Below are 24,363 nucleotides of genomic sequence, written 5' to 3'. Positions count from 1 at the left end.
CCCTACTAAAGATGTCTCTTGAAAGCGAGAAGGCGGCGATGAAGAGAGAAGGTGGTTTGTGTTTTGGTTTTGGGGGTTTTTTGGTTTTGTTTTGTTTTGCTTTTGCTTTTTTGAAGCACCAGGTGAGCAGCACAAGAGGGTGTCTCCCCGCTGCCTCACAGAAGTGTGCCCGAGAGCCCGCTACAGCACAAAAGGGACAATTGCACCAATCACGCACACTTTTGTGCAAATGATTGCATTTGCACCAATCATGGGACTGTCCCTTTGTGCCAGTTACAGTTGTCTCTCTGCTAAGTCATCGGGGGGCGTGTCCCCCTCTGGTCTCAGGGGAGAAGGCTACTGGGTCATTAGGAGTTCACCAAGTCTGCTAGCAGCAGGCAGAATTCCAGTGTGAAGTATCTGAGACGGTTGTGGCTGAGGCCATGCCTTCAGGAGCGGACAGCCACAGTCCTTCCTCCGGGAAGAATTCAGAACAGTGGTGCCCACTGAAAGGTATTCAGTCTCACCCTTTGACAGACAGCCCTCTGCTCCAGACAACCAGCACACCAGGGACCAGCCTAAAGCTGTAGGTTAAAAGTCGAGTGGCCTGACCCTCCCACACAGTCGCTTATTTGCAGAAAACAATCAGTAGTGTTTACAGTTAGCTAGCTGTCAGTGCTAATAGTGAGTTTTTAACAACGCTCCAGTATGCTTAGCCCCCCACCCCATCCCTTCTACTTGGATGACCTGACCATAAAAACAGCAGCACTAAGCTCCTGACATGGTCTGTGGGGCCTTTCTCCCCCCCCCCAAGAGCACTCAGTGTCTTCTGAGATCTTGCCGGGGTGAAACTTCCAGTACGCACACCAAGCCATCTTACCTCAGGTCTAGCCAGAGGCCAGCTCCTTTCCAGACACCCTCCTCCAGTCCCCATCCTGAGGACGACTTGGGAAAGCCTCCCATGAAAACAGCTTCCCAAAAGGGGCTTGAACTCTGGAGAGTCCTAGCAGCGAGGGGACGCAGACACAGCTCCACACCGCCTCTCTCAGCAGCAGCACGAGGTGTTCCCCAAGACTCTCAGGGGCTCAACTCAAGCCAAGCCAGGGTTTGCAGCTTCAGCCCAGGAAGAACCCCAAGAGAAGGCAGTCCGTAGCTTATGATGAAGCGAACTTGGAGATGTTGTTGAGCGTATTTTCACATAGACTTAAGCATGAGGGTTAAGGGAAAAGGGGGCGCTTGGGGGAAGAAATTCAGACACACCTGAGGGCGTGAGTGTGGCCTCTTCGAAGACAAAGCACAGAAAATAAGGCTGCCTGAGTGAGGCCCGGGCTCCTCATGGGAGAGCAGCAATTCATTGCCACCACCCTAACCCCGTGTGCCAATTTGGTGGCTTTCGGCTGTCTCAAAGGGTTACCAAGAACCCCTAAGTGAAGTAAGCGTTGGCGGCTCCAGAGACACCTTCGGTGGAATTGTAATCTGACAACGTAGATGTGGGGACCACGGGGCTGCCCAGGGGTGGGGGTGGGTACATGTCCTTCTCTCCCGTGGGCCCTGGGAGATTGCAGGGTTATGGCTAGGAAAGGGCAGTCTTGAGCTGCCAGCGATGGTCCTGGAATTCTTGCTTTGCCACTGGTGAGAAGTGTCAACCAAATTCCAGGGCAAAGGGCTCCTTTCCCATTCCCACATCCCCCAAGGTTTCCCTGTCCCAATTAGCACCCTGTAACCCACCAGTCAAAGTCCCTGTGTCAACTCATCACCTGAATCCCCAAGTCTCTACACCGTATTCTGGACTTCGAACACAGACAGTTAGAACAGCTCGAGTGTGGGGAGATGTCTGGGAAAGCCCGAGGCCTCTCATGTAGAAACTGGAGAAAGAATTTAGATCAGAACAGGAGAAATGGGTTATGGGGGACACTATCAATATGAAATAACTTATGCAGGACACAGCTGGGTTTAATAATACCATACACTGAAAAGACCCAGGATAGCCAAAACAACCTTATTCAACAAAGCAACATCTGGAGGCATCACCATCCCTGACTTCAAGCTCTATTATAGAGCTATAGACCTGAAAACAGCTTGGTACTGGCACACACACACAAAAAAAAAGACAGTAGACCAATGGAATCGAATTGAACACCCTGATATTAACCCATACATGTATGAACATCTGGTCTTTGACAAAGAAGCTAAAAATATACAATGGAAAAAAGAAAGCGACTTCAACAAATGGTGCTGGCATAACTGGATGCTGGCATGTAGAAGACTTGCACAAAACTTAAGTCCAAATGGATCAAAGACCTCAACAGAAATCCAGCCACACTGAACCTCTTAGAAGAGAAAGTGGGTGGTACCCTTGAACGAATTGGTACAGCTTCCTGAACATAACACCAGTAGCACAGACAATTAATACGTGGGACCTCCTGAAACTGAGAAGCTTCTGTAAGGCAAAGGACACAGTCAACAAGACAAAAAGGCAACCCACATAATGGGAAAAGATATTCACTAACCGCACATCTGACAGAGGGCTGATCTCCAAAATTTACAGAGAACTCAAGAATCAAGTCTCCAAAACATCAAAGGATCCAATCAATAAGTGGGGTACAGAACTAAATAGAAAATTCTCAGTAGAGGAGTATAAAATGGCTGAGAGACACTTAAGAAAGTGCTCAACATCCCTAGCCATCCGGGAAATGCAAATCAAAACAACTCTGAGATACCATCTTCTGTCAGAATGGCTAAAATAAAAAAACACCAAGGTCAGTTTATGCTGGAGAGGATGTGGAAAAAGGGGACACTCCTCCACTGCTGGTGGGAGTGCCAACTCATACAGCCACTTTGGAGATCAGTATGGAGATTCCTCAGAAAAATGGAAATCAGTCTACCACAAGACCAAGCAATTCCACTCTTAGGCATATATCCAAAAGATGCACATTCATACAACAAGGACATCTGTTCCACTATGTTCATAGCAGGATTATTTGTAATAGCCAGAACCTGGAAGCAACCTAGATGCCTCTCAACTGAAGAGTGGATAGAGAAAATGTGGTACATTTACACAATGGAGTACTTTTCAGCAGGAAAAAACAATGGAATCATGAAATTCGCAAGCAAATGGATGGCACTAGAAGAAACCAACCTGAGTGAGGTAACCCAGTCACAAAAAGACAAACATGGCATGTACTCTCTCATATATGGATTTTAGACATAGATCTGGGGAGTGCCAGCCTATAATCCTATGGCCAGAGAGTCTGGGAAACAGAACTTTCATCCAATGGCCGATGGAAGCAGAGGCAGACTCCCACGGCTAAACACTGAGCTTCATGAATTAAAGGAACTCAGTGACAGAGAGGGAGGACTGATGAGCAAAGGGGTTAAGACTGGGCTGGTTTAACCCCCAGAAACAGCTGACCTGACAAGGGTTAACTCTTGAATCCCAGACTGATGTCTGGGAATCCAGCATGGGACTGATCAAGACGCCCTGAATGTGGGTGTCAGTGAGGAGGCCTAGGTGATCTATTGAGCCTTACATAAATATGCGCTCCCCATATACATATTACATACTCACTACACACAAAGAGAGAGAGACAGAGACAGATTGCCACTGAAGAAAATCGGGCCCTGGCTTTCCTCTTCAGAGAGGCCGCAGAGCGCCGGTAGCCACCAGAGGGCGCTAAATCCTTAGCAGTGGCTCCCAACCTTCCTAACGCCAAGACCCTTTAAAACCATTTCTCTCATTGTGGTGACCCCCGGCCATAAAATTATTTTTGTTGCTACTTCACAACTGTAAATTTGCTAGTGTTACTAATTGTAACTTTAATATTTCTGTTTTCTGGTGGTCTTAGGCGACCCCCGTGTAGGGTTGTTCAACCCCCAAAGGGGATGGACCCACAGGGTGAGAGCCACCGCCTTAAAAGAAATACCGTGTTTCCGATAACCAGAAACCAGATTTCCCAGTTTGCTTCTTACACCAGGTATCACTTGAAAGGCTAGAAACTGGGTTGTGCCTATCACGTCATTCTGGGGCTGGTCAGAACCCGGGGTGCTGGCAAGTGTCCCTTCTTTACCAGGGAAGCTGGGTCCGGATGCCGGCGCTTGAGGCTCGCCAGCCTGTTCCAGACCGCCGTGCGAGCAGAAACGTAAGCGTGCACGTGTCGTTCCACAGTTTGAGAAGTTTCAGTAACCTCAGAAGGTGCCATGGTTTCCATAGCAGCGCGTTGTCTCCTCCTCCTCCTACCTGTACCCTGGCTGAGGTGAATGCAAGCTCGTCTCTCCTTTCTTTCTGTTACTGTTTTATTTTGTGTTTTCAAGACAGCGCCTCCCTATGTAGCTCCGGTTCATCTTGAGAGCTTGCTGTGTAGACCAGGCTGGCCTCAGACTCCCAGAGATCTTCCTGCTCTGCCTCCTGAGGGCTGAAGGTGTGCGCCACCATGCCGAGCTTAGGTTCTTGCGTTCCGATCTTAATCACTAATGTGAACTTGCGTAGATGCACGTGTCTCCGCACATCGAAGTACTCATGGCTGACAGAGTGAGCGCTCGCTCGTCAAAGGGGCCGCGGGGGAGCTCTGGCTGCTGATGTGGGAAGATGGGGTTGCCGTACGGATGAGATGGCAAACCCAAGCCTGCCCCAGAAGCTGCCCCAGGGAGCCAAGCTTGCGTGCGAACACCGAGCCAGCTGTGGCGACGACTGAACTGGGTCGAGTCCGCATGGGCACTCGGGACAGGCAGGACAGCGGTTAAGTAGGCTACCTCACCAGCGTGGGCACCGAGATGAGGTGAAGCCCCGAGGACAGTCAGAGCTCTCTGTCCCCGACCTTGACGCACAGGCTGGGTACCAGACGATAGGTTGGTGTGGAGCCCTTGCCACCCCAGTGCTAGGTAGCTGCCTCTGGGAGGGGTGAGGTGAGAGAGCTAACCCTTTTCTTCGGTCTGATCCACTCTCGGGCCTTGTCCACCTGATGTGATTTTACCTTTTTTTTCTTTTATTGAAAATAGATTCTTTTCCATACGTAATATTCTAATTAGGGTTTCTGCTCCCCCTACTCCTCCCAGCCCGTCCCTGTCTCCCCTCCCATCCAGATCCACACCCCTTCTGTCTCCCCTTAGAAAGAAAACAGGCTTCTAGGGAATAATAATAAATAAAATAAGATAAATCACAAGCAGACAAATTAGAATAGGGCAAATCAGCCAAGGAAAAAGCATAACACGTACAGACACACCCCTGTTCACACACACAGGAACCCTGTGAAAACCAAATACCAGAGGCCATAACATATATATATATATATATATATATATATATATATATATATATATATCCAAAAGACCTGCAAGGATTTTTATTGCAGAAGATCTATAAAGTTGGCTTAAATGCCCTGACTTATGAGGCAAAGAGCCTCCGGTTCTGTGCGTAAGCTCATCTACTGCTGGGCACGCAGCCTACCCTTAGGATTGGTTTATTTCCCCTATCAGACTCCTTTGAAGAAAAACTAATTTTCCATTTGTCAGTGGCTTAACCAATCGGAGATAGCTTCTGGGTGAGGGATGGCATGCGTGTCCGTTTCTTTGAGCTCTAGGGCCCCATCGGGCGCAGACCACACAGGCCCCCGTGCATGCTTCCACGGTCTCTGAGTTCAAGTGTGCACCAGCCCCGTTGTGTCTAGAAGGCCCGATTCCTTGACGTCCCCCAATCCCCCACCTGGCTCTACCCCTCTTTCTGCCCCCTTTCCCGCAGATTTTCCTGAGCCCCGAGGAGAGGAATTGATGGAGACATCCTTTTAGGGCCGAGTGTTCCAAGGTCTCTCACTCTCTGTGCATGGCCAGCTGAGGGTCTCTGTATTCTTCCCAGCTTGTCTGGTGATAGTTGAGCAAGGCACTGGCCATGGCGCCCGCACCACGAGCAAGTCTACTGTATCGGCGAAAGACTGGAGACTTAAATTAAAAGACGAGACCTCCGGCCATTTGAGCTACAAGGATGCTTGTCTTTACTGCAAGGAGGGAGCAGGCTTATATACAGACTTACAGCACAGTGGAGAAACCCCAGGTGCGAGAGTCCACGTTTTCCTCGTACTAGATGTTGACATCAGTGGGGCAAGGCCGGGGCTGTCAGCCAGGACTAGAGAACAGGATGCCCCTGTGGTGATCGGCTGACAAGCAACGCACAGAGATCCCTGGGGGCTGGGGCCCAGCCGCTGACCTGCTGCCTTAGCCTCCATGTTCCCAAGGAGTCCCGGGTGTGATTTTAATACGCCCATGCTCTCCCAGCCTCCACTCACCCGTGGCTTTTGTATATGTTCCACCAACAGTAGAACTAACAGCTGTTGTCATCATCAGCAAAAGTGCTGTTCTCAATTGTGTTGTAAAGTGTATTTCTGCAAGTCTGTCGGGCCTCAGCCAGAAACTCTATAGGTTCCATCACTCAAATTTTTAAAAAATCCAAAGTTTAACATGCATACGTTCTTCTAAAACTATAATAAGAGCACGCTGTGAAAATAACAAGGTTTTGCTGTTGTCCAAGTGGCACCACTATTTGTCGGCTGGGTCCCTGAAACATGCTGTTCAGTGGCTCTCCAGCAGGGGGCGGACTGCTCACATCATAAACCCGCAGCCTGAGCATCAGTTTGGCTTTGCACACTGTTGGGGGGGGGCGGGGGCAGGGTGTCACTGTGACAAGCTGGAGTGTCACCAGGCATTGGATTACAGTGAGGAAGGTGGAATTTTAAAGCTGGCACTCACTGGAAGAGAACCTTACTGGGGTGTGATGAATGTCTTCTCAGCAAAATGTGACTTTGACCCTTTTTAGAAAATAAATTTATTTCCTAACCCAGGATATTCTGTCAATAGGGTGTCTATGACAGAGTGCTGGAGACTGCATGGTTTATAAACAGCACAGGGCTAACCCTCACAGTTCTAAGGATTAGGGATCAGAGCTCCAGCATGGCTGGTGTCCGGTGAGGACCCTCTGTCAGGTCAGATTGCTAACTTGTCACCGTTCTTGCATAATAGAAAGTGAGAAAGAGGGCTGCCTGCTCCCCCTACAGGCCCCCCACTCTATGAGGGGGCGAATCCCACTCATGAGAGCAGCCTCCAAGGCCCTGCCTAACACCACCCTAACACCATCGGATTTCAACATGTTTTGCAGGCAGTGTCTATAAAGAAAGAGATAACACAGTCTGCGTGCGAAGGAGAAAACACTAGAAGTTACTCGTGGCTTTCCTTTCCCCTCTCCCATCCCAAGGCCCAGAACCTTCTTGACCCTTCTCCTTTTGCTGAGCTGACTCACAAACCCAAGAACTCTGTTCATACTAGCATGTAAATGGTCACACAGGCAAATCTGTTTCCCGTTTGCATCTTATTAATATGAAGAGTTCTGGCTGGGGAGATGGCAGGTCCCCTTGCAGGGAAGCCCACAAGGGGACTTGGTCGGCCTTTAAGTCATACCCACCAGATCCTATGTATCCTAGGATCAAAAGTTGGTATTGTAACAGAAACAAGATATTTTTCTTCTTTTTTTTCATAACACCCCACCCACCCACCCCAAAATACCAAAGCACATTATTGTAAATCAGCAGTAGTTTCTGGAAGCTATGCTCTGGCCCGTCTCTTTGGCTGCACACATACCCCTTGTCATAGTAAACATTTGTTCACCTGGCTTAATCTGTCTCTGTGCAATAAAGCCTGCACATGTGGCACACGCCCTAAGCTGGAGACCTGGATGCCAAGGCCAAGCCTCCCTTTGGATAAACTGGGGCTCGTCTCGGTATCTCTGACGAGCCCCACCCCATGTTCCCACACACTGGGATTCGCCAAGTCAATGATGATGCGTACGACTTGGGTGTGGGGACCTGAGGTTGCTTACCGCACACAGATAGGCAATCACCCGTAAGCGATGCTTGTGGTGTATGTGTTTGCTTTTCAATCAACATGTGAAGTAGTGGGTTTCATTACAGCATCTTCCCACAGTCTGTTTTTTGGTCCCCCATCTCCCCCCCCCACTCCCATCCTTCCTGCCCCGCCCCGCCCCGCCTTGTTCCCAGTAGTTCTCTCTCTGCTTCCATGCCACCTGTCTCAGTCCCCACCCCACCCCACCCTCCCCCCGCTCCCACTCCTCAGAACCACTCTACTGCCCACACCCATGTCAACTCTGCCAGATCCTGCTGAGCTCTTCTCTGACATGGCCTTTTTGGAGATCCATGTACCTCTTGTGTGTGGACATCTTCCTGTAGGTTTTGGGAATTCTGCTATAATTTAATTGAGTGCATTGCCTATGCCTTTTGACGTTACCTCGGCCCCCTCTGTCTACATTTTGGAATCTTTGGCTTGGTTTCGGGAATGAATCCTGGATTTCTCAGACATTTTACTCATGCTCATTTTTTTCTTCATGTATACGTAAACGAGCTGCTGTCTTGACTTTGTCCTCCACCTCTGATTAAAGATGTGTGCCACCACCGCCGGGGCTCTTGTCTTGTTTAATGATTGATGTAGGAGGTTCCACCCCACAGGGAGCAGTACCACCCCTGGACAGGTGGTCCTAGGTTCTCTAAGGAAGCAGACTGAACAGGCCATGGGGAACAAGCCAGTAAGAGCTCCCTCCATGGCCTCCGCATCAGCTCCTGCCTCCAGGTTCCTGCCCTGTCCGAGGTTTTTTGGTTTGGTTTGGTTTTTTACAGACAGGGTTTCTCTGTGTAGCTGTGGCTGTCCTAGAATTCATTCTGTAGACCAGGCTGGTCTCAAACTTATAGAGATCCCCCTGCCTCTGCCTCCCAAGTGCTGGGATTCAAGTAGTGCACCACCATCGCCCGTCTTTGAGTTCATGTCCTGGCACCCCTCAGTGAGGGACTGTGACATGGAGCTGTGAGCTGAGAGAAACCCTTTCCTCCCCAAGTTGCTTCTGGCCATGGCATCTTATCACAGCCATAGAAATCCTAAGACATAAATGCTTCTTTTAGATTCTTCCTCCAAGTTACTAAAGATTCCGTTCATTTTGGTAACTTTCTCGTCTGTGTCCTGAATAGATGACCTTACTTCATCTGTCTGCTCATGTGGGTCACCGATTCTTTTTAAAAGTCAGACGGTAAGCCAGGCATGGTGACTTATGCCTCTAGTCCCAAGGGAGGCAGAGGCAGGTAGATCTCTGAGTTCAAGGTCACCCTGAACTACAGAGCAAGTTCCAGGACAGCAAGGACTACACAGGGAAACCCTGTCTCAGAAAATAAATAAATAGATAAATAAATAAATGTCAGACTATGGGGCTTGGCAGGTAAAGACGAGGTAAGGCTGATAAAGGCCAGGACTGACCTTAGTTCAACCCCTCTGCTGTGGCAGGAGAGATCTGATTTCGGTGAGTTGGCCTGTGTCCTGCATGCGTGTTCTGTGGCGCGCACACACTGCCTCCTCCTCCTCTGTGGTTATTGGAGTTGTGATGCTGTGGACGGGTTGTGGTGGGTGTCGTCTCGTTTCGGTCTCTTGATGTTCTGTGCCTCCATTGTGGTGGCTCTGTCCCCCAGTTTTAACTGCCCCCTCCCTTTTCCCCACTCTTTATTTGTCTTCCGTGGGGGTCCTCTGGAAGTTTCTTCATTAGGAATTTTGTTTCCTGCTATTTTTGGAGGAGTGTGTCATGGTGACTGGAGGCCACTCTGATGAGTCACCATCAGACCTGGAGTTGAATGGCAGGAGGCAACTCTGTGAGTTCCACTTACGTCCCAGTAAGGTTCAGACGCTGGAGTTGGGTGGAGACAATTGCAGTGTGTAGATTTTCATTCATTTATTTATTTTAGAGATAAGGGCAGCAGTGTTTTTTTTTATTTAAATTAGAAACAAGCTTGCTTCACATGTTGATCCCAGCTCCCTCTCCCTTCCCTCCTCCCCCAACCCCCAACCCCCAACCCAATTCCTACTCAGTTCCCCAGGGAGGGTGAGGTCCTCCATGGGGGATATCCAGAGTCTGTCATTTCCTTCAGGGCAGGGCCTAGGCCCTCCCCCAAGAGTCCAGATTGAGAGAGCATCCCTTATTGTGGGATGGGCACCCAAAGTCCATTTGGATGCCAGGGATAAATACTGATCTACTAGATTGCCTAGGCCTCCTCACTGACACTACATTCAGGGGGTCTGGATCAGTCTATGCTGGCCTCTCATCCATCAGTCTGGGGTCCAAGAACTCCCCCTTGTCAGTTCCGCTGTCTCTGTGGGTTTCACCAGCCTGCTCTTGACCCCTTTGCTCATCACTCCTCCAACTCTGTCACTGGGTTCCAGGAGTGTAGTTCAGTGTTTAGCTATGAGTGTCTGCCTCGGGCAGCAGTATTTATGCTGTGAAATAGGAGCCCAGGATGGAGGCACATACTTTCAATCCCAGAACTCAGGGAGCAGAGGCAGGCAGATCTCTGAATTCCAAGCCAGCTTGGTCTGCAAAGCAAATTCCAGGACAGCCAGGGCTACACAGAGAAACCCTGTCTTGGGGGGAAAAAAGTGAAATGGGGAAATGGTCAGTGCTGGTGGCATACAGGCCCAGACATAGCCGCATACCATTTCCGGGTGGAGTTTAATGGGGGGGGGGGGCAAGCGCTCACCCAGGGGCGTGCCTGTGTGCCTGTGGGCTTCCCCTGAGCCAGCTCTTCCAAGCAGGCAGACTTCTGTTTATACTGCTTCTGAGGTTACACCTCACAGGGTTGCTAGGGAGCATTTCCCTCTCATTAAAGGAGACTGAGGTGGTTCCAGACTGACTTGCATTACAGCTGATAAGGTGAAATCCCAGGTCACTCAGGGTGCAGAGGAGGCTAAGACATCTCCGCTGTAATCAGAGCCTGCCTTGCTTGTGAGGTTCCCAGGAAATATCTGGGGAAGGACTAAGGCTGTCCTTGTAGGTCATGCAGGCTCAGGCCTGGTTCATTGGTATTTATGAAACAAAAAAGAAAGAATTTGCTTATTAGAAATTACCTCTGCATAAAAGGAACGCCGTCTTTGTCAGCAGCCTTCATATTCCTTGTACTTGTGATGCTCGACCCTCAGCAGATGAAGAGCTCAGGCGCTCCCTCTCCAAGTCTCCTTGGTTTTCTCTGCCTTTCCATTCTGCTTGAGTTTGTGTGTGTGGGGTGTATGGGGGAGGTGTGCAAGTGTGGGAGTGTGTATATGAGTGCGTGCGTGTGTGTGCGTGTCTGTGTGCGTGTGTGTCTGTGTGTGTGTGTGTATGGGTGTATGTGTGTGTGTGCGTGCGTGTGGGGGGGTGTGGGTGGGTGTGTGGGTGGGTGTGGGTGTTGGGGAAGTAGACAGAAAGAGTGAGCGCTGAGTTAGAGATACCAGAGTAGATACTGTTGCTGTAGAAATGTTAAATAAGGAAGATTTTTTTTCTGTAGATGAACCGAAGTAAGAGAGAGCCATGGAAGTCTTCCGGCGAGACAGAGGGCAAACCACAGACGCTCGACAAAAAGATACACGGGTGTAGATAATGAAAAACGACAGGAAAGCTGAGCAACTACCAAGTTGCCCTTTGTCAGTACACGTTCCTCAGTGAGCTGCTAGGTCCGCCTCCCCTCCCCTTAGATGGTCATTTTTGTCAGTCTCCACAGGCGGCGGGGGGGGGGGGACACGACACGACACTGCGGGTCTAAGCAGTTCAGACTCGTCACAGGTGTCCCTCCAAGCAGAAGGATTTCTGAGCCCAGACTGCTCTCTACCAGAAGCCGCCCTGCCCCTTGCAGAGGGTTAGCATCTAGCCCCTGGTGAACTGGGGATGGACCTTTCCAGGGGCAGGGCCTTCTGTGACGTAAGCCAGAAGGGTTGGTTCCACAACCCACTGGCTCCCACAGCTGGCTTCTACCTCTGCCATGCAGCTCGCCCCGGCGGTGGTGGGAACCTTTCTCAGGCAGGCTGTCTCAGTTCCAGGTTTCCTGGCCACATCTTCACTACACAACTCTCACCCTACCCCACTTCAGCCTACTCCAGTAGCCCAGGCTGCCCCCGTGAACAGTTCACCGGTGGGAACAGTTGCCTCTGGTTAGCAGGGTAGCTGTGACCTCGGCCCTGGTGGCAGCAGCACTGGACCCTGGATCTGTCCGTGGGAGAGGTCCCCTGGCACGCAGCAAATTCAGGTGGCAAGGCAGGGTTAGCAGGGTCAGTCAGCCCCGTGGTACTGCAGCCTAGTCCTCCGTCTGTCTGTCCATATGGATAAGAAATTAAGAACTTCACTTCATTATAGTTTTGACCTCACACATTTATAAGATTATTTGGTATTGTAAATTGTTCAGTGTGAATATATATATATGTATATATATAATATAAAACAGGTCACATATAACAGCTCCTTCCCTAAAGGGTGTAACAGAGAGTTTATTCTGAGTCAAATATAAGTAGCCAAGGCTAGGATTGGCAATCCTGGGTGTGCTCAATGACTTGTGTTGCTATGGAAAAGGTTACATGTACTTTTCTGGTCATGGCATAATGGTACAGCCCTGTGATCCCAGTACTCGGGGATGGGGTTAGAGGCAGGAGGATCAGTAGTTCGAGACCAGCATCAACTATGTAGTGAGTTTGAAGCCAGTGTAGACTACATGAGACCCTGTCTCAAAAACAAGAGAAAACAAAATATAAGTGATAAGACAATGCATTTACCAAATATGTTGGTAGTAGCATCAGATGGACAGGGTACATCTAAGTAGGAAATCTCTGTCACCATTTTCAAATGCTATCCTACAGCAAGCTTAGCTCTGGGCCTGCTGAAGTCTGTGGTCTGCCAAGAATACATTCTGAAGGTTTGATCGTGTTACGGAGTTCGAATCCACAGGGAAATGTCTACAGAGTCAATTGAAATTATAATTAAAGGAATGTATTAATTACTGCTGGCAGGAGCACAGCTGCGTAGAAGGCCTGCCGTGCAGAAGAGGCTGCAGGAAGGCTTTTGAAGGCAGGCACCACAGTCCTCCTGTATTTGTTGTGGTATACACAGCTAAGTGGCAAACTGCTTCCCTTCCCTCGGCTGGTGAGAAGCCGTCACTCACACAGCGATGAGTGGGTTTGCATGGGTCATTTTAGGAATTTAGAATGTGTGTCCAGCTCAAAAGGGAGTTTTCTTTTACTATCACAACATAGTCAGCGTTGGGCCAGATGTAGAGGCCAGTAATAAATGGCTATTAAGGAGACTGACAACAGCCCAAATCATTTTGGCTCTGAACCTGTAATATTCTGTCTCTTTGTAATTGAGAAGCTCTGGGTGGCCAATCAGCCCCTGCAGAATCTTTTCTACAAATGTGGCTTCTTGGGAGAATTTAAAGTTATATCTCTATAGCCAGTCACATATATTATGAAACTGTGTAAGCAGCCTACTTTTCACACCATAATATATAAAGCAGATACACATGTCCAGCCACCCACTTTGGGAAACACGGGTTAGCGCTCTCTCCGAGAGCCCCAGACAATTAAGGGAAGATTTACTTGGTTCATAGTCTGAAGAGATGAAGTTCATCATGGTGGTAAGTGCCGGAATTTAGCTTCCTTCCTCCTTTTCCATCTTTGTTGAGTCTAGGCCCCGAGCTCCTGGGATGGTATCACCCACATTCAGCATGAGCCTTCCTTGCTCAGCTAAGCCTCTGTGGAAACAGCCCCCCATATGCAGAGCTGTGTTTCCTAGGCGAGCCTAACGGCAGTCAAGTTGACAATGAGAAGTAACCACTGCAATCGCCAGGCCTTAGGACCACATGTGCATCGGACAGACTGAAACCACACATGTTAAAGTCAAAATGCATGTCTGGGGCAGATCTTGAAACGGCCCTCATCAACCACAGCTCCCGGGCCTCGATCTGTAAGGTGTGTCAGAGCTAAAGGAAGTTCTCAGTGATCAAGCCCACACTGCTTCCCCTAACAAAGCGCTCCCATTCACTGGAGTCCCTTCCCATGGCCAGAGGAAATGGGCGTGGTTCCAGCCACAAGCACTTGGCAAGTGCCTTGTCAGCTGCAGCAGCCTGTGTCCGAGAATGTGTGGAGGGTGTCGGGGATTGACAACACAGAGACTCGTTCAACGGTTAAAGAAAACTTTAAGCAGGCCCCAAAAAGGCTCAAGAAAACTTCCCAAGAAAGGCCTCCCTCCAGAAAAGCTTCTGCTCTCTCTCTCTACCCCTGGCTGGTTCTCTCTGACACCAAAAACTGGTTTTGGTGTGTCAGAAGAGGCGGTTAGTCTTTGGACAAGGTCGAGGTCAGGGCGGTTCCCATGGGCCAGCCTTTTCAGGAACTTATTGCCCTGGGCATTGTATTGTTTTTAGTAAACATGTTTTTAGTAAACATTGTCTTTCAGCTGCCTACTCCCAGGCTGATGGGGAAATGGGTCTCTGAACAAGGTCTGGTGTCCCCACAGGCAAGGGTACCTTGGGGCCAACTGTCACCATCAAGGGTGCATGCATCCCTTGTGTACACCTGTCTTGTGGGGTCCTATTCCAGATGACTGTCACTTACTAGCTAAAAATCAACCGAGTTCCTGCTGTTTACCCAGGCACCAAGCCAAGGGCCGGAAACACAGGCATGACTCAAGCATGACCTCAGTCTAGAAGAACTCACCTTCTGTTAGAAATGACAGAAACGTAAGCATCGAGGTCCCTACAAAAAGCAGCAAAATGCTGTAGCTTAGAAAGAAATAGCTGTTCCCGTCATAGGACTTCGTTCATAAGGACTGGGAATTTTAAAAACTAAGGGTTAGAACACAAAGGTGAAGGCAGGTTCCTTCCTCGAGGTTAGATTCCACTCCGCAGACTTTGGGTCTCAACAGGGACCCAAATGCACTGTGAAAACTGGGGGTGGGGGTCCCAATCAGCAGCTTCTAAGAATAGGCGGCCAGCCCTGCAACCCTTCACCTCTGCTGACAGGGGACAGGCCCCCCGCAGGGCTTGGTTCACAAGCCCAGTTGCTGCTGTGGGCTGGAGACTTGCTAGTGAGCATCTGTGCATGGGCTGGCAGCCTTCCAGGCTCCACAGTTGTTGGGTTTAGTCAGCATCAGTGCTACCGAGTAGCCCTGGGAATGTTTTTCTAAATCATCATTGCAAGTTAATAAAACAACTGGGATGTTTGTATTAATGCACAGAGGATGGATGGATGGGAGATAGATAGATAGATAGATAGATAGATAGATAGATAGATAGATAGATAGATAGATAGGTAGGTAGGTAGGTAGATAGATAGATAGATAGATAGATAGATAGATAGATAGATAGATAGATAGACAGATAGATAGATAGATACACAGATAGATACATAGACAGACAGACAGACAGACAGACAGACAGACAGACAGATGCCATAGTGGCCAAGGTGGAGGGGCTCTATTTAGAGTAACATTTTGAAATACAGTCCCAGATTACAACACATTTATACTAAATCTAAAATGACTCATTCTTCCTTTACACCTGTCAGCCAGTACTTGAAGTGAGTGGAACGTATCATAGTGTCTGAACCAGGCAGGAATGAAGCACCTGTCTGGAAGAGTTCCTTTGGGGTCCCTTCTCTTGCTGAGGATGTCCTGGTCAGTTTTTAAAAGCATTAGGTTTTCAACATACAATTTTTTTCTTGGGGTGGGGAGGAGGCAGGCAGCTAAAAGTTAAGGATGATCTAGTACTTGACAGAATGAATGGCAGTGCCAAATGCACCATGGCTTACTGTATTGTAGATCCTGGAGGAATTTAAATTATCAGCCAACAACACAAGTTCTATACTCATCTTAAAATGCACCCCATGTTTTATTTCCACCTGGGAGGACTCTCAGAGGGGGTGAGCAGTCCTTGCGAAAGTCTTCCCTCTGAGTGATGTGAGCCCGGGAGCTGCTTCCAGAGCCCACTGTCCTAAAGTCGGCCTCTCCGTCATCACTGTGTTCTCCTGTGCATTCTGGGATAGCCTCCGAGTCCCCCATTTTCCAGGGCAAGAAGAAAGGGTTCGAGATGCAGGAGGGAGTTAAAGTGGAAATCGTAGAATCACAAAGACTTTCCCACTCCCCAACGTCTGGTCACTGTGAGTGCCTTGAAGCCTCAGAAATGACAACGAATGTGCTCTCACATGACAAAGGGTCTAAGGAGAGGCGTGTTAAAGTGTTTATCACTTGCCTACATGGTAGCCACTTGCTGGGTATTATGCATTACAATCACACAAAATCCCCAGAACACAGAACTCCATGCTATAAAATTGAGCAATCTATTCTTAACTCATAAGCATGCGCCATGTGCCAAGAACACAGCACCCACACATGTCCAAAGGGCGCACAGCACTTGTCAAACAAGTTCATATTCTAGCTTCTCGCCTGAGGGCGCTTTCCATCTTTCAGAAGTGTCTGCACCAGCCCTTCAAAGATTGTAACTTCAACCCCAATAATAAGGACCCGAATTTAAGCTTCTTTTGTCCTGATCCAGGCCTACCGAGTAGACAAAAGGGCCGCTGAGCAAGCTCGCTGGGAGGAGGCCTCTAAGGAAACCATCAAGAAAACCACTAAGCCCTGTCCTCGCTGCAATGTCCCAGTTGAAAAAAACGGTGAGTGCGAACTGGGAGGAGAGCCAGGCCTGCCTGTCCCCTCCCGCGTGGTGGCCTCGGGTGGGTGGCAGTCGGGGCTTCTGGGAGGGTACAGAGCTTGAGGCTGGCTAGGTAGAGTGTATCTGTTCTTCACCATGAAATTTCTCAACCTCACAACGCCAAATTCCACTACAGCTACCCTAGTTTCTTTCCGGAAGTTTGGAGTGCTCTCCCATGCTAACACACATTGTGAGGCTGGAGACAGTGGCAGTGTCCTAGGCGGTTTCTGCGAGATGAAATTCCATCCTTGGACTGGGAGCTGAGGTGATAAGTGAAACTTTCTGGTGAGATGGTGGCCAGCAGCGGGTGACACTATGCTTAGCAGAGCTCATTCCAATGCCAGTGAACAGAGAAGACACGCTAGTGCCCCTTCTTATTAATGACATCAGATACTTGCCATCTGATGAGTCAACTCTGCTAACAACAGCAACGTCTAGTATCCCCACAAAGTGTCCTCCCAGGCCCCCAGAGCCCAGATTGGGGGACAAGTAGCACTGCCCTGTCACCTCCATCTGTCAGGTGACGGCAGCAACCTCTCCCCCTCGTGGATGATAATAACAAAAATAGTTCATTTGTGCATTGTGCTCACTAAATACCTACCCCAAGTCCTCTGTAAGGATAGAGCGTCTGCTCTTCACAGGCTACCTGAGGAAGCAGGCCTAGGGCTGACATTCCCAGTGGATAATCAATGTGGTCAAGCACTTCAGAAGTTCTCTGGTAAAGAAACGGGTAGATTTATTTAACCAGCCTTTCCTCAAACGTTTCTTTTTACCCTCCCCCTGCTCTGCACGCACACCCCGTCACTCCTGTTACTCTCCCTTAGTGGCTGGAGCTCACTCCAGTTCTTGCGTCCCTGCTGCAAGGGAGGCTATGCCTTGAAAGACACTAGCGCCTGGCTCCTCCATTCAGATGTCAACATGCCTGGACTTTGGAAAGGGACTTTTCCTTCTGCCACCCAGCAAATCTTCTGTGACTCTTAAGAGTCCAAAACGGCTGAACATATCTCTGAAGGAAATACAGTGAGGGCAGGACAAGTTTTCCTAGAATGTTCCATCCTGCAGTCAGCAGACAAAACCATGCCCACTCACGTTCCAATGGTTCCTCTTCACCGACCTTCTAAAGCACTGGTATTGTGTCCCCCGAAGGAAGGACTGTCCCTTCCTGACTCCACTGGTCTCATCAACACTGGAGCCATGTGCCCATGGGAAAGCCCAGAGCACCTAAACTGAAATGTGCGGCCTCGCCCTTCCCACCTCCTGTGTTCATGGGCTTGAGGTCTTGGCTCTCCCAGAGAGTAGAAATCAACTCAACTCTCCCATGACCGGTGTCTGCTAACCATGTCCTTCAAGTATAGATCGGCTCTGCCTTGAGCATGGAGGGGACTTGCCAAGGATGCTTGCCCAGTACCTGTGTTTTTAAGCTCGTGGGAAGGTCTCCCAAGAGGGCTATGGTTGCAAGGCCTCTGTGCTGCCAAGCACCCTTCAGGGCACACACTGTGTGCAGCACTTCTCCCCTAGTCCACAGCAAGACTGTGTCATGCAGATGACATCTGAACAGAGGAACCAGGCGCCAGCGTCCTGTAGGGCGTTACCTCACTGCAGCAGGGACACACGAACCAAGGCAAGTTTCACACCCTGAGAGCCACTGCTGATGCCAAACATAACTCTCCCCCCTCCCCACCAAGGGAAAAAGAGTTTCTTCTGAGCCAAACTTGAGTGACTGTGATGTGGGAACACAGATTCGAGTTGCCCCAAATGACACGTTCCACTGTGGAAGAGACTACATGCATGAACTTCAGAGTCACTGAACAACAACAACAACAAATCAGAAACTGGCGAATTTACCAGATAGCTTGGCGGGGACATCATATGGGTTGGATACAGCAGAGCAGGGAGGACACCAGTAAGGTCCTCGGGTAATGCCGGGTGGCAGCCTTAGCTTGAGGCTTGGAAAATGCCAGTGGGGTGCTAAGTTCACCAGTATGACCAGTTCTGAAAGTTTTGCCTAACAGACATGAAACCCTTAGGTCAGGTACGGAAGCCAGTGACAAGTGACTATTAAGAGGCTGAAGACAGCCCAAGGCCACTTGGCTCTCAGTCTGTTGCATTCCGTCAGGCTGAATGAGGATGACATCTGCATGGGGCACATTCGTGTGTCTTCTCAGGAAATGTTGCCCAGCATAATCTTGGTTCTGGTCAGACGGGAACTTTGATGAGGGGTCCCACAGCTGTGTTAGGCAAACATTCAGCATTTACATGGCTGAGACGGTAATGTGTATAGGGAGTGGGGTGGGGTGTTAGGGTTAGCTTGGGACAAGACACTAGCCGGTGAGCACTGTGGCCTTCCCTTCCTCCCTGGTGACCGGCCCTTCTCCGAGGGCCGTGTGCTGTAGGATCATGTTGCCTGTTTTTCTGGGTGTTGGCTGCACCCAGGTTGGCAGGTGCCGAGAGCTGGCTGCAGAATGAAAGCTGATGAACCTATATCAAACACTCGAGCCTTTATAAAAACAAAACAAAACCCTTTATCAACACCAACAAGAGTGTGCCGACACTTCCAGGGTGGCAGGGGCAGGCTTAGCTCAGCCCAAGTCCCAAACTCTGAGTCCCTAACTCCTGGGGAAAGAAATCATTTGGTGGCCCTCCCTGTTTCTTCGCATATCAGGATGGCCCTAAAAGGGCAGTGGTTACCATGAACTGGCGGAGAGCTCGAGGGTCAGTGGAAAAAGAGACCATCACTCAGGCCGGGCGGTGGTGGCGCACGCCTTTAATCCCAGCACGCTGGGAGGCAGAGGCAGGCGGATCTCTGTGAGTTCAAGACCAGCCTGGTCTACAGAGCGAGCTCCAGGACAGCCTCCAAAGCCCCAGAGAAACCCTGTCTCAGAAAAACCAAAAGAGAGAGAGAGAGAGAGGGAGAGAGGGAGAGAGAGGAGAGAGGGAGAGAGGGAGAGAGGGAGGGAGGGAGAGAGAGAGAGAGAGAGAGAGAGAGAGAGAGAGAGAGAGAGAGAGAGAGAGAGAGAGAGAGAGAGAGAGAGAGACTACCACTCCCAGACTGTGGTCAAGTGACGAGGGAAAGAGAAAAAAGATGTGAACGGCCTTGTCAGAAGGGAGAATTAAGTAATTAAGTGGCTGCTAATGGACAGGGCCCAGCGGCCCACTGTACAGACTTGAAAAGCGCAAGCTAAATAGGACAAGACCATTTCTGACCCAGGCAAGGAAGAAGCGGAGGACCTCGTGTGCAAAAACGGTGGGGTGTGATCACTGCCCCTGGGCTGTAAAAGGGGCTCAAGCTTGATTTCCTTAGACAGGGAACCATTGGAAGGGAATCACCCATCGGCTCTGTTGAGACCCAGGCCACACCACAGACATGGAGGTGTAGCCGAGGGAGGAGCCACGTGATCCACCGATACAGCCGGTTTCCAGCGGGGTCATTTCTCAGAAATGCCGTCATGGGTTACAAATGGGAAGCACTCACTCGTGGCCTGCTGAATGTTCGCCTCTGACCTGAAACACTGCAGAGAACCTGCATCGCCCCCATGTTTACCCTGTAGCAGCCCTACACCAGATACCGGCCCCAGGGCCAGCTGCACTGTACAGTTCCCAGCTCCGCTCAGGGCCAGCTCCGCATTCAGGAAAGCAGTTCTTCCTGTAGGGAAACAGAACCATTCTGCTTTCTTTTTTGTTTGAGTCTGTGTGTGTGCGTGCGTGCGTGTGTGTGTGTGTGTGTGTGTGTGTGTGTGTGTGTGTGTGTGTTCAGGCACATGTATGTGCAGGAGTTCACGTGTTCATGTGCATGTGAGTGGAGGAGACCAGAGGCCAACCTTAGGTATTACTTGGTTGCTATCTTTTTATTATGATTATTATTTATATATGAGAGTCAAAGTCTCAGGCCACCATGATAGCCCAGCAGATAAAGGCACTCACCACCAAACCTGATGACCTGAGTTTGACCCCTGAGACCTCTGTAGTTGAAGGAGAGAACTGACTTCCTCAAGGTAGCCTCTGACCCACACACACTCACCCACTATATTTCCGTTTTTTGAGACAGGATTTCTCTGTATAGCCCTGACTGCCCTGGAACTCACTCTGTAGACCAGGTTGGCCTCAAACTCAGAGATCCACCTGCCTCTGCCTTCTGAGTGCTGGGATTAAAGACATGCACCATCACCAACCTGGCTTTGTGTGTGTGTGTGTGTGTGTGTGTGTGTGTGTGTGTGTGTGTATTTTTTTTCAAAACAGGGTTCTTTGTGTAGTTTTGGAGCCTGTCCTAGAACTCGATCTGTAGTCCAGGCACATGTTACAGAATCACTATCCTATTGTATTATGTACATGCTAAGACACTGCTGTTCACATGTGCCAAAAACAGCCCTGCCTTTGATGACAAGTAGTTTTCAAATTTTTAAGTTCTTTATTTTATTTTTCATACATCTATGATCTTTTATTATGCTTCAAGCAAATCATAACCAAGTGGGAAACTTTAAATGTGTTATCCCAAGACAAATACCTATAGGCACAGAACTATTTTAGAGCTGTGTTAGCTGTTGTGAGCGATTTCTGTTAATAAAAGCCCTTATGAGGCAACTCTTGGATGTCTTGATAAGCTAACAAGATAACTGGCGAGAGTGGGTAGCCGAGCCCACCTACGACGGTCGAGTTACAGAGAGATTGCCTTGCCGAGATCTCAAACAATTCTCTTCAGCTCCCCCTGCATCTCCCAGAAGCCAACACCAGCTGAAGAGGGAGTCGGGGATCCCAAAGCAGGTCCCTCGATAAGGGGCTTGCCAGTCTCTGCGGACAAGGCAGCCCCCGGGGGGTTCCAGGAACACTGGGTGTCTCAGCTGCACCCTTGGCAGAACTCCCTCACCTTGAGAACGATCTCCAGCAGAGCCACGCTCCAGCCTCAGCGTCATCAACCTAGAGTAACAAAGGATATGGAGGACACTTGACCTGAGAGTTCTTTCTCACTTTTCTTTCTTCTTGTTTTTTTTTTTTTCTTTTGTTTCCTTTTGACTTCTTAAGACAAGGTTTCATGGAAGCCAGGATGGCCTGGAACACACTGTATAGCTCAGTGTGACCATGAGTTCCCAATCCTCCTCCTCCACCTCCTGAGTTTGGGGGGACTACAGGTGTACACCACCATGCCTGGTGTATACAGCCGGGGATCAAACCCGGGGTTCCATGTACGTCAGGCAAGCACACTACCAGCTGAGCCACAATCCCAGCATGGCGGCTTCCCTTCCTTCCCCTCTCACCTTAATAAAAATTTAAATACCATCAGGGAACACATCCTCTATTAAAAGTAATATGCTGTCGCAACTCCTGCTTATACATTTTGCTGAACCAAGTAGCACTGAATAAATATGGAAGATATGAACCACAGCGTATCATATATTAAGAAATACTTATTAGGTATTTAAAAATGGCTTAATATGGCTATATTTTTTAAATGATGAATCAGCAGTCTATGAAACACAAACCATTTGTGACTAAGCTTATGAGGGAAAGAGGAGAAACTTGGATGTGTTAATGGGATTTGTTCTGAAGACAAAGAGCCCTGGGTCCATGCCATTTCTCATCATTTCTTACTTGGGGGGGGTCACCTCCTCTTGTGTGTAATTGTTCCCCTGGTTCAGAGTCTCTCTGCCCTCGAGGCTCTGGATTGTCTACAAGAGTAATTTCTGGGCTAGCGTGCTGGCATGGGGTAAGGGCTCTCCGGTGTTTGCCACAAACCCACATCACCTGTGTCCTTTGTCCCCGCAGGAGGGTGTATGCACATGAAGTGTCCGCAGCCTCAGTGCAGACTGGAATGGTGCTGGAACTGCGGCTGTGAGTGGAACCGAGCCTGCATGGGTGATCACTGGTTCGACGTGTAGAGGGACTGCACTCAGGCACTGCTCCTGACCACACCCCGCACGGGAAACACGTGGACGCCTACCTTCTTAGCCGTTTCATCTTCCCTGGCCATATAAGCACATACATGACGCACACGCACAAACACAGGCTGCAGATTACAGATGCGGTCTCTAGATCTTTTCTCAGGCACCCACGGAAACCTGCAGCGCCCGCGCGCCGCTGGGCACCCAGGGAGAGGTGCTTTCAGGGCCTGGCGGATGCAAATGTCCGCGCTGGGAAGAGAGTACAGCCCCTTGTCTTGGATTCCCGTCCCAGCAGGAATCCAGCCGGATGGTCACGTGGGCTGGGCTTTTCCAGGTTTAACTTCCCAACTTCACCTTCACTAAATCCACGTAGAAAGCCGTGGGCGAAGCCATAGCTCTCCATGGCTGATACCACGCTCTGTGTAAGTTAGACTGCCGTGGAGTCTCAGGAGCGCTCTCCGAGACCGTGAGGAACAGGGTGCTTACTCAGCAATCACCTATTCCCAGGGGGCCCTCCCGGGCAATCGTCAAACATACTTGTTTATCCCCAAGAATCCTATCTTTATAAATGGTGCTGATGAGATGACAGCTCGCGGCATACAAATCAACTTATCAACCAAGTGCGAAACTGGGAAACATAATTTGAATGCAAACTGTTTGAATTACAGGGAGGGCACCGAAGCGGAACCCACTTCCACACGCTTAATTACCTGCAACTTTAGAAATTGTTACAAAGTCTGGTTTGAAGGACTCATACTGCAGCCTGGAAGTTTAAGCCCGTGCATTTGTCTTCACTGTAAACTTAATAGAGAAAGTGCCTATAAAGGGGACTTTTTTTAAAGAAACAATCCCATGATGCTATTCCAACGCTAACAGCAGTGCATGCCGGGTTTATATTTATGGGATACGCAGCATTTCTAGATCAGCTACACGAAAACATGCCTGACCCTCCATCAGAAGGGGAGACACCTCTGTGTACCCACTCCCTAGGTCCCAGGGAGTCCCATGCACCCAGTGGTCCTACAGGCAGGGCCTTTTATGCAGGACAATTAGCACACTAGAATATTCCTTAGGTAAACACACATCACATTTGAATGTTAAGTTTTCAAGATTTTATCTTTTTCCTGTTGTGTTTGGTTTGGTTTGGTTTGGTTTGGGAGGCAATCATAACATATAAAACCGTTTCCACTAGGCACTGTGAGCCGCATTTCCTACCGAACCCTGTGCACAGGGGTGAGGCATGGGCTCTGCCACACCTGCACTGTAACGGGTTTGGGGAAGCCGGAACAGTGTTTGCTCTTCTGCCCTGGGTCAAACTCCCTGGAGCTCCGGGGCTCTGCAGCATGCTCCTTCCTCTCTTCTTTCTTTCTGGTGACGGCCTATGCTTCCTTCAGAATAGAACAGTGATTCTTAAAATAGCCTAAAAGGGAAAACACCCATGTGTGTGAACATGAGTCACAGCCTGTGTTGTGTGCGCATGAGCGGTGGGATAAAACGTGGATGTCAAAAGAATGGCAGCCAAACCTTTGCAGAGCGGTCTTTCTTCTCCGAGAAGCACAGTAAGAGACATCTGAAGACCGCGTCACCCAGACTGTCAATAAAAGAATCAAAAGAGTGTTTGCCTTTTTGATAAATGTTGGTGATATGGGAGAGAAGATAGAACACATTTCCACATGACCTCTCATACTGTTTGGAAGCATCACCCACTGGGAAAAAGTAGCCCCTTTCTCTACAAGATTAACCTCCAGGGTTCTGATTGTCAAAACAAGACCTCGTTCTGAAATGCGATGGTTACTTTCTTGCCTTTCTGGCAGACTTGTCCAAATAAGTGTTTACAAGAGAAACTGGGGCTGGAGAGCCGCGGGAGATGGCTCAGAGGTTATGAGGGCTTGTTGCTTTTGCAGAGAACCTGAGCTCAGCTTGCGTGTGGCGGCTCACAACTGTCTGTAGCTCCATTACCAGGGAATCGGATGCCTTCTTCT

At 49.4% G+C, this 24,363-nt stretch overlaps 1 protein-coding gene across 4 annotated transcripts in view; it reads left to right on the top strand.

Moving 5' to 3' along the window:
- Prkn (parkin RBR E3 ubiquitin protein ligase) overlaps positions 1–23,996 on the top strand; it is a 1,082,502-nt gene extending 1,058,506 nt beyond the window's left edge. For all 4 annotated transcript variants that reach the window (XM_040758175.1, XM_040758173.1, XM_040758174.1 and 1 more), the window contains 2 exons: positions 16,353–16,470; positions 22,266–23,996. In XM_040758175.1, coding sequence (XP_040614109.1) covers positions 16,353–16,470; positions 22,266–22,378 — 231 coding nt within the window. In that variant the 3' untranslated portion in view covers positions 22,379–23,996. The remainder of the gene's footprint in view (positions 1–16,352; positions 16,471–22,265) is intronic.
- Positions 23,997–24,363: the final 367 nt, after the last annotated feature.

This window comes from Mesocricetus auratus, unplaced genomic scaffold (genome assembly GCF_017639785.1).
Source record: "Mesocricetus auratus isolate SY011 unplaced genomic scaffold, BCM_Maur_2.0 Super-Scaffold_100018, whole genome shotgun sequence".
Lineage (NCBI taxonomy): Eukaryota > Metazoa > Chordata > Mammalia > Rodentia > Cricetidae > Mesocricetus > Mesocricetus auratus.
This window is presented reverse-complemented; position numbering and strand designations above follow the sequence as displayed.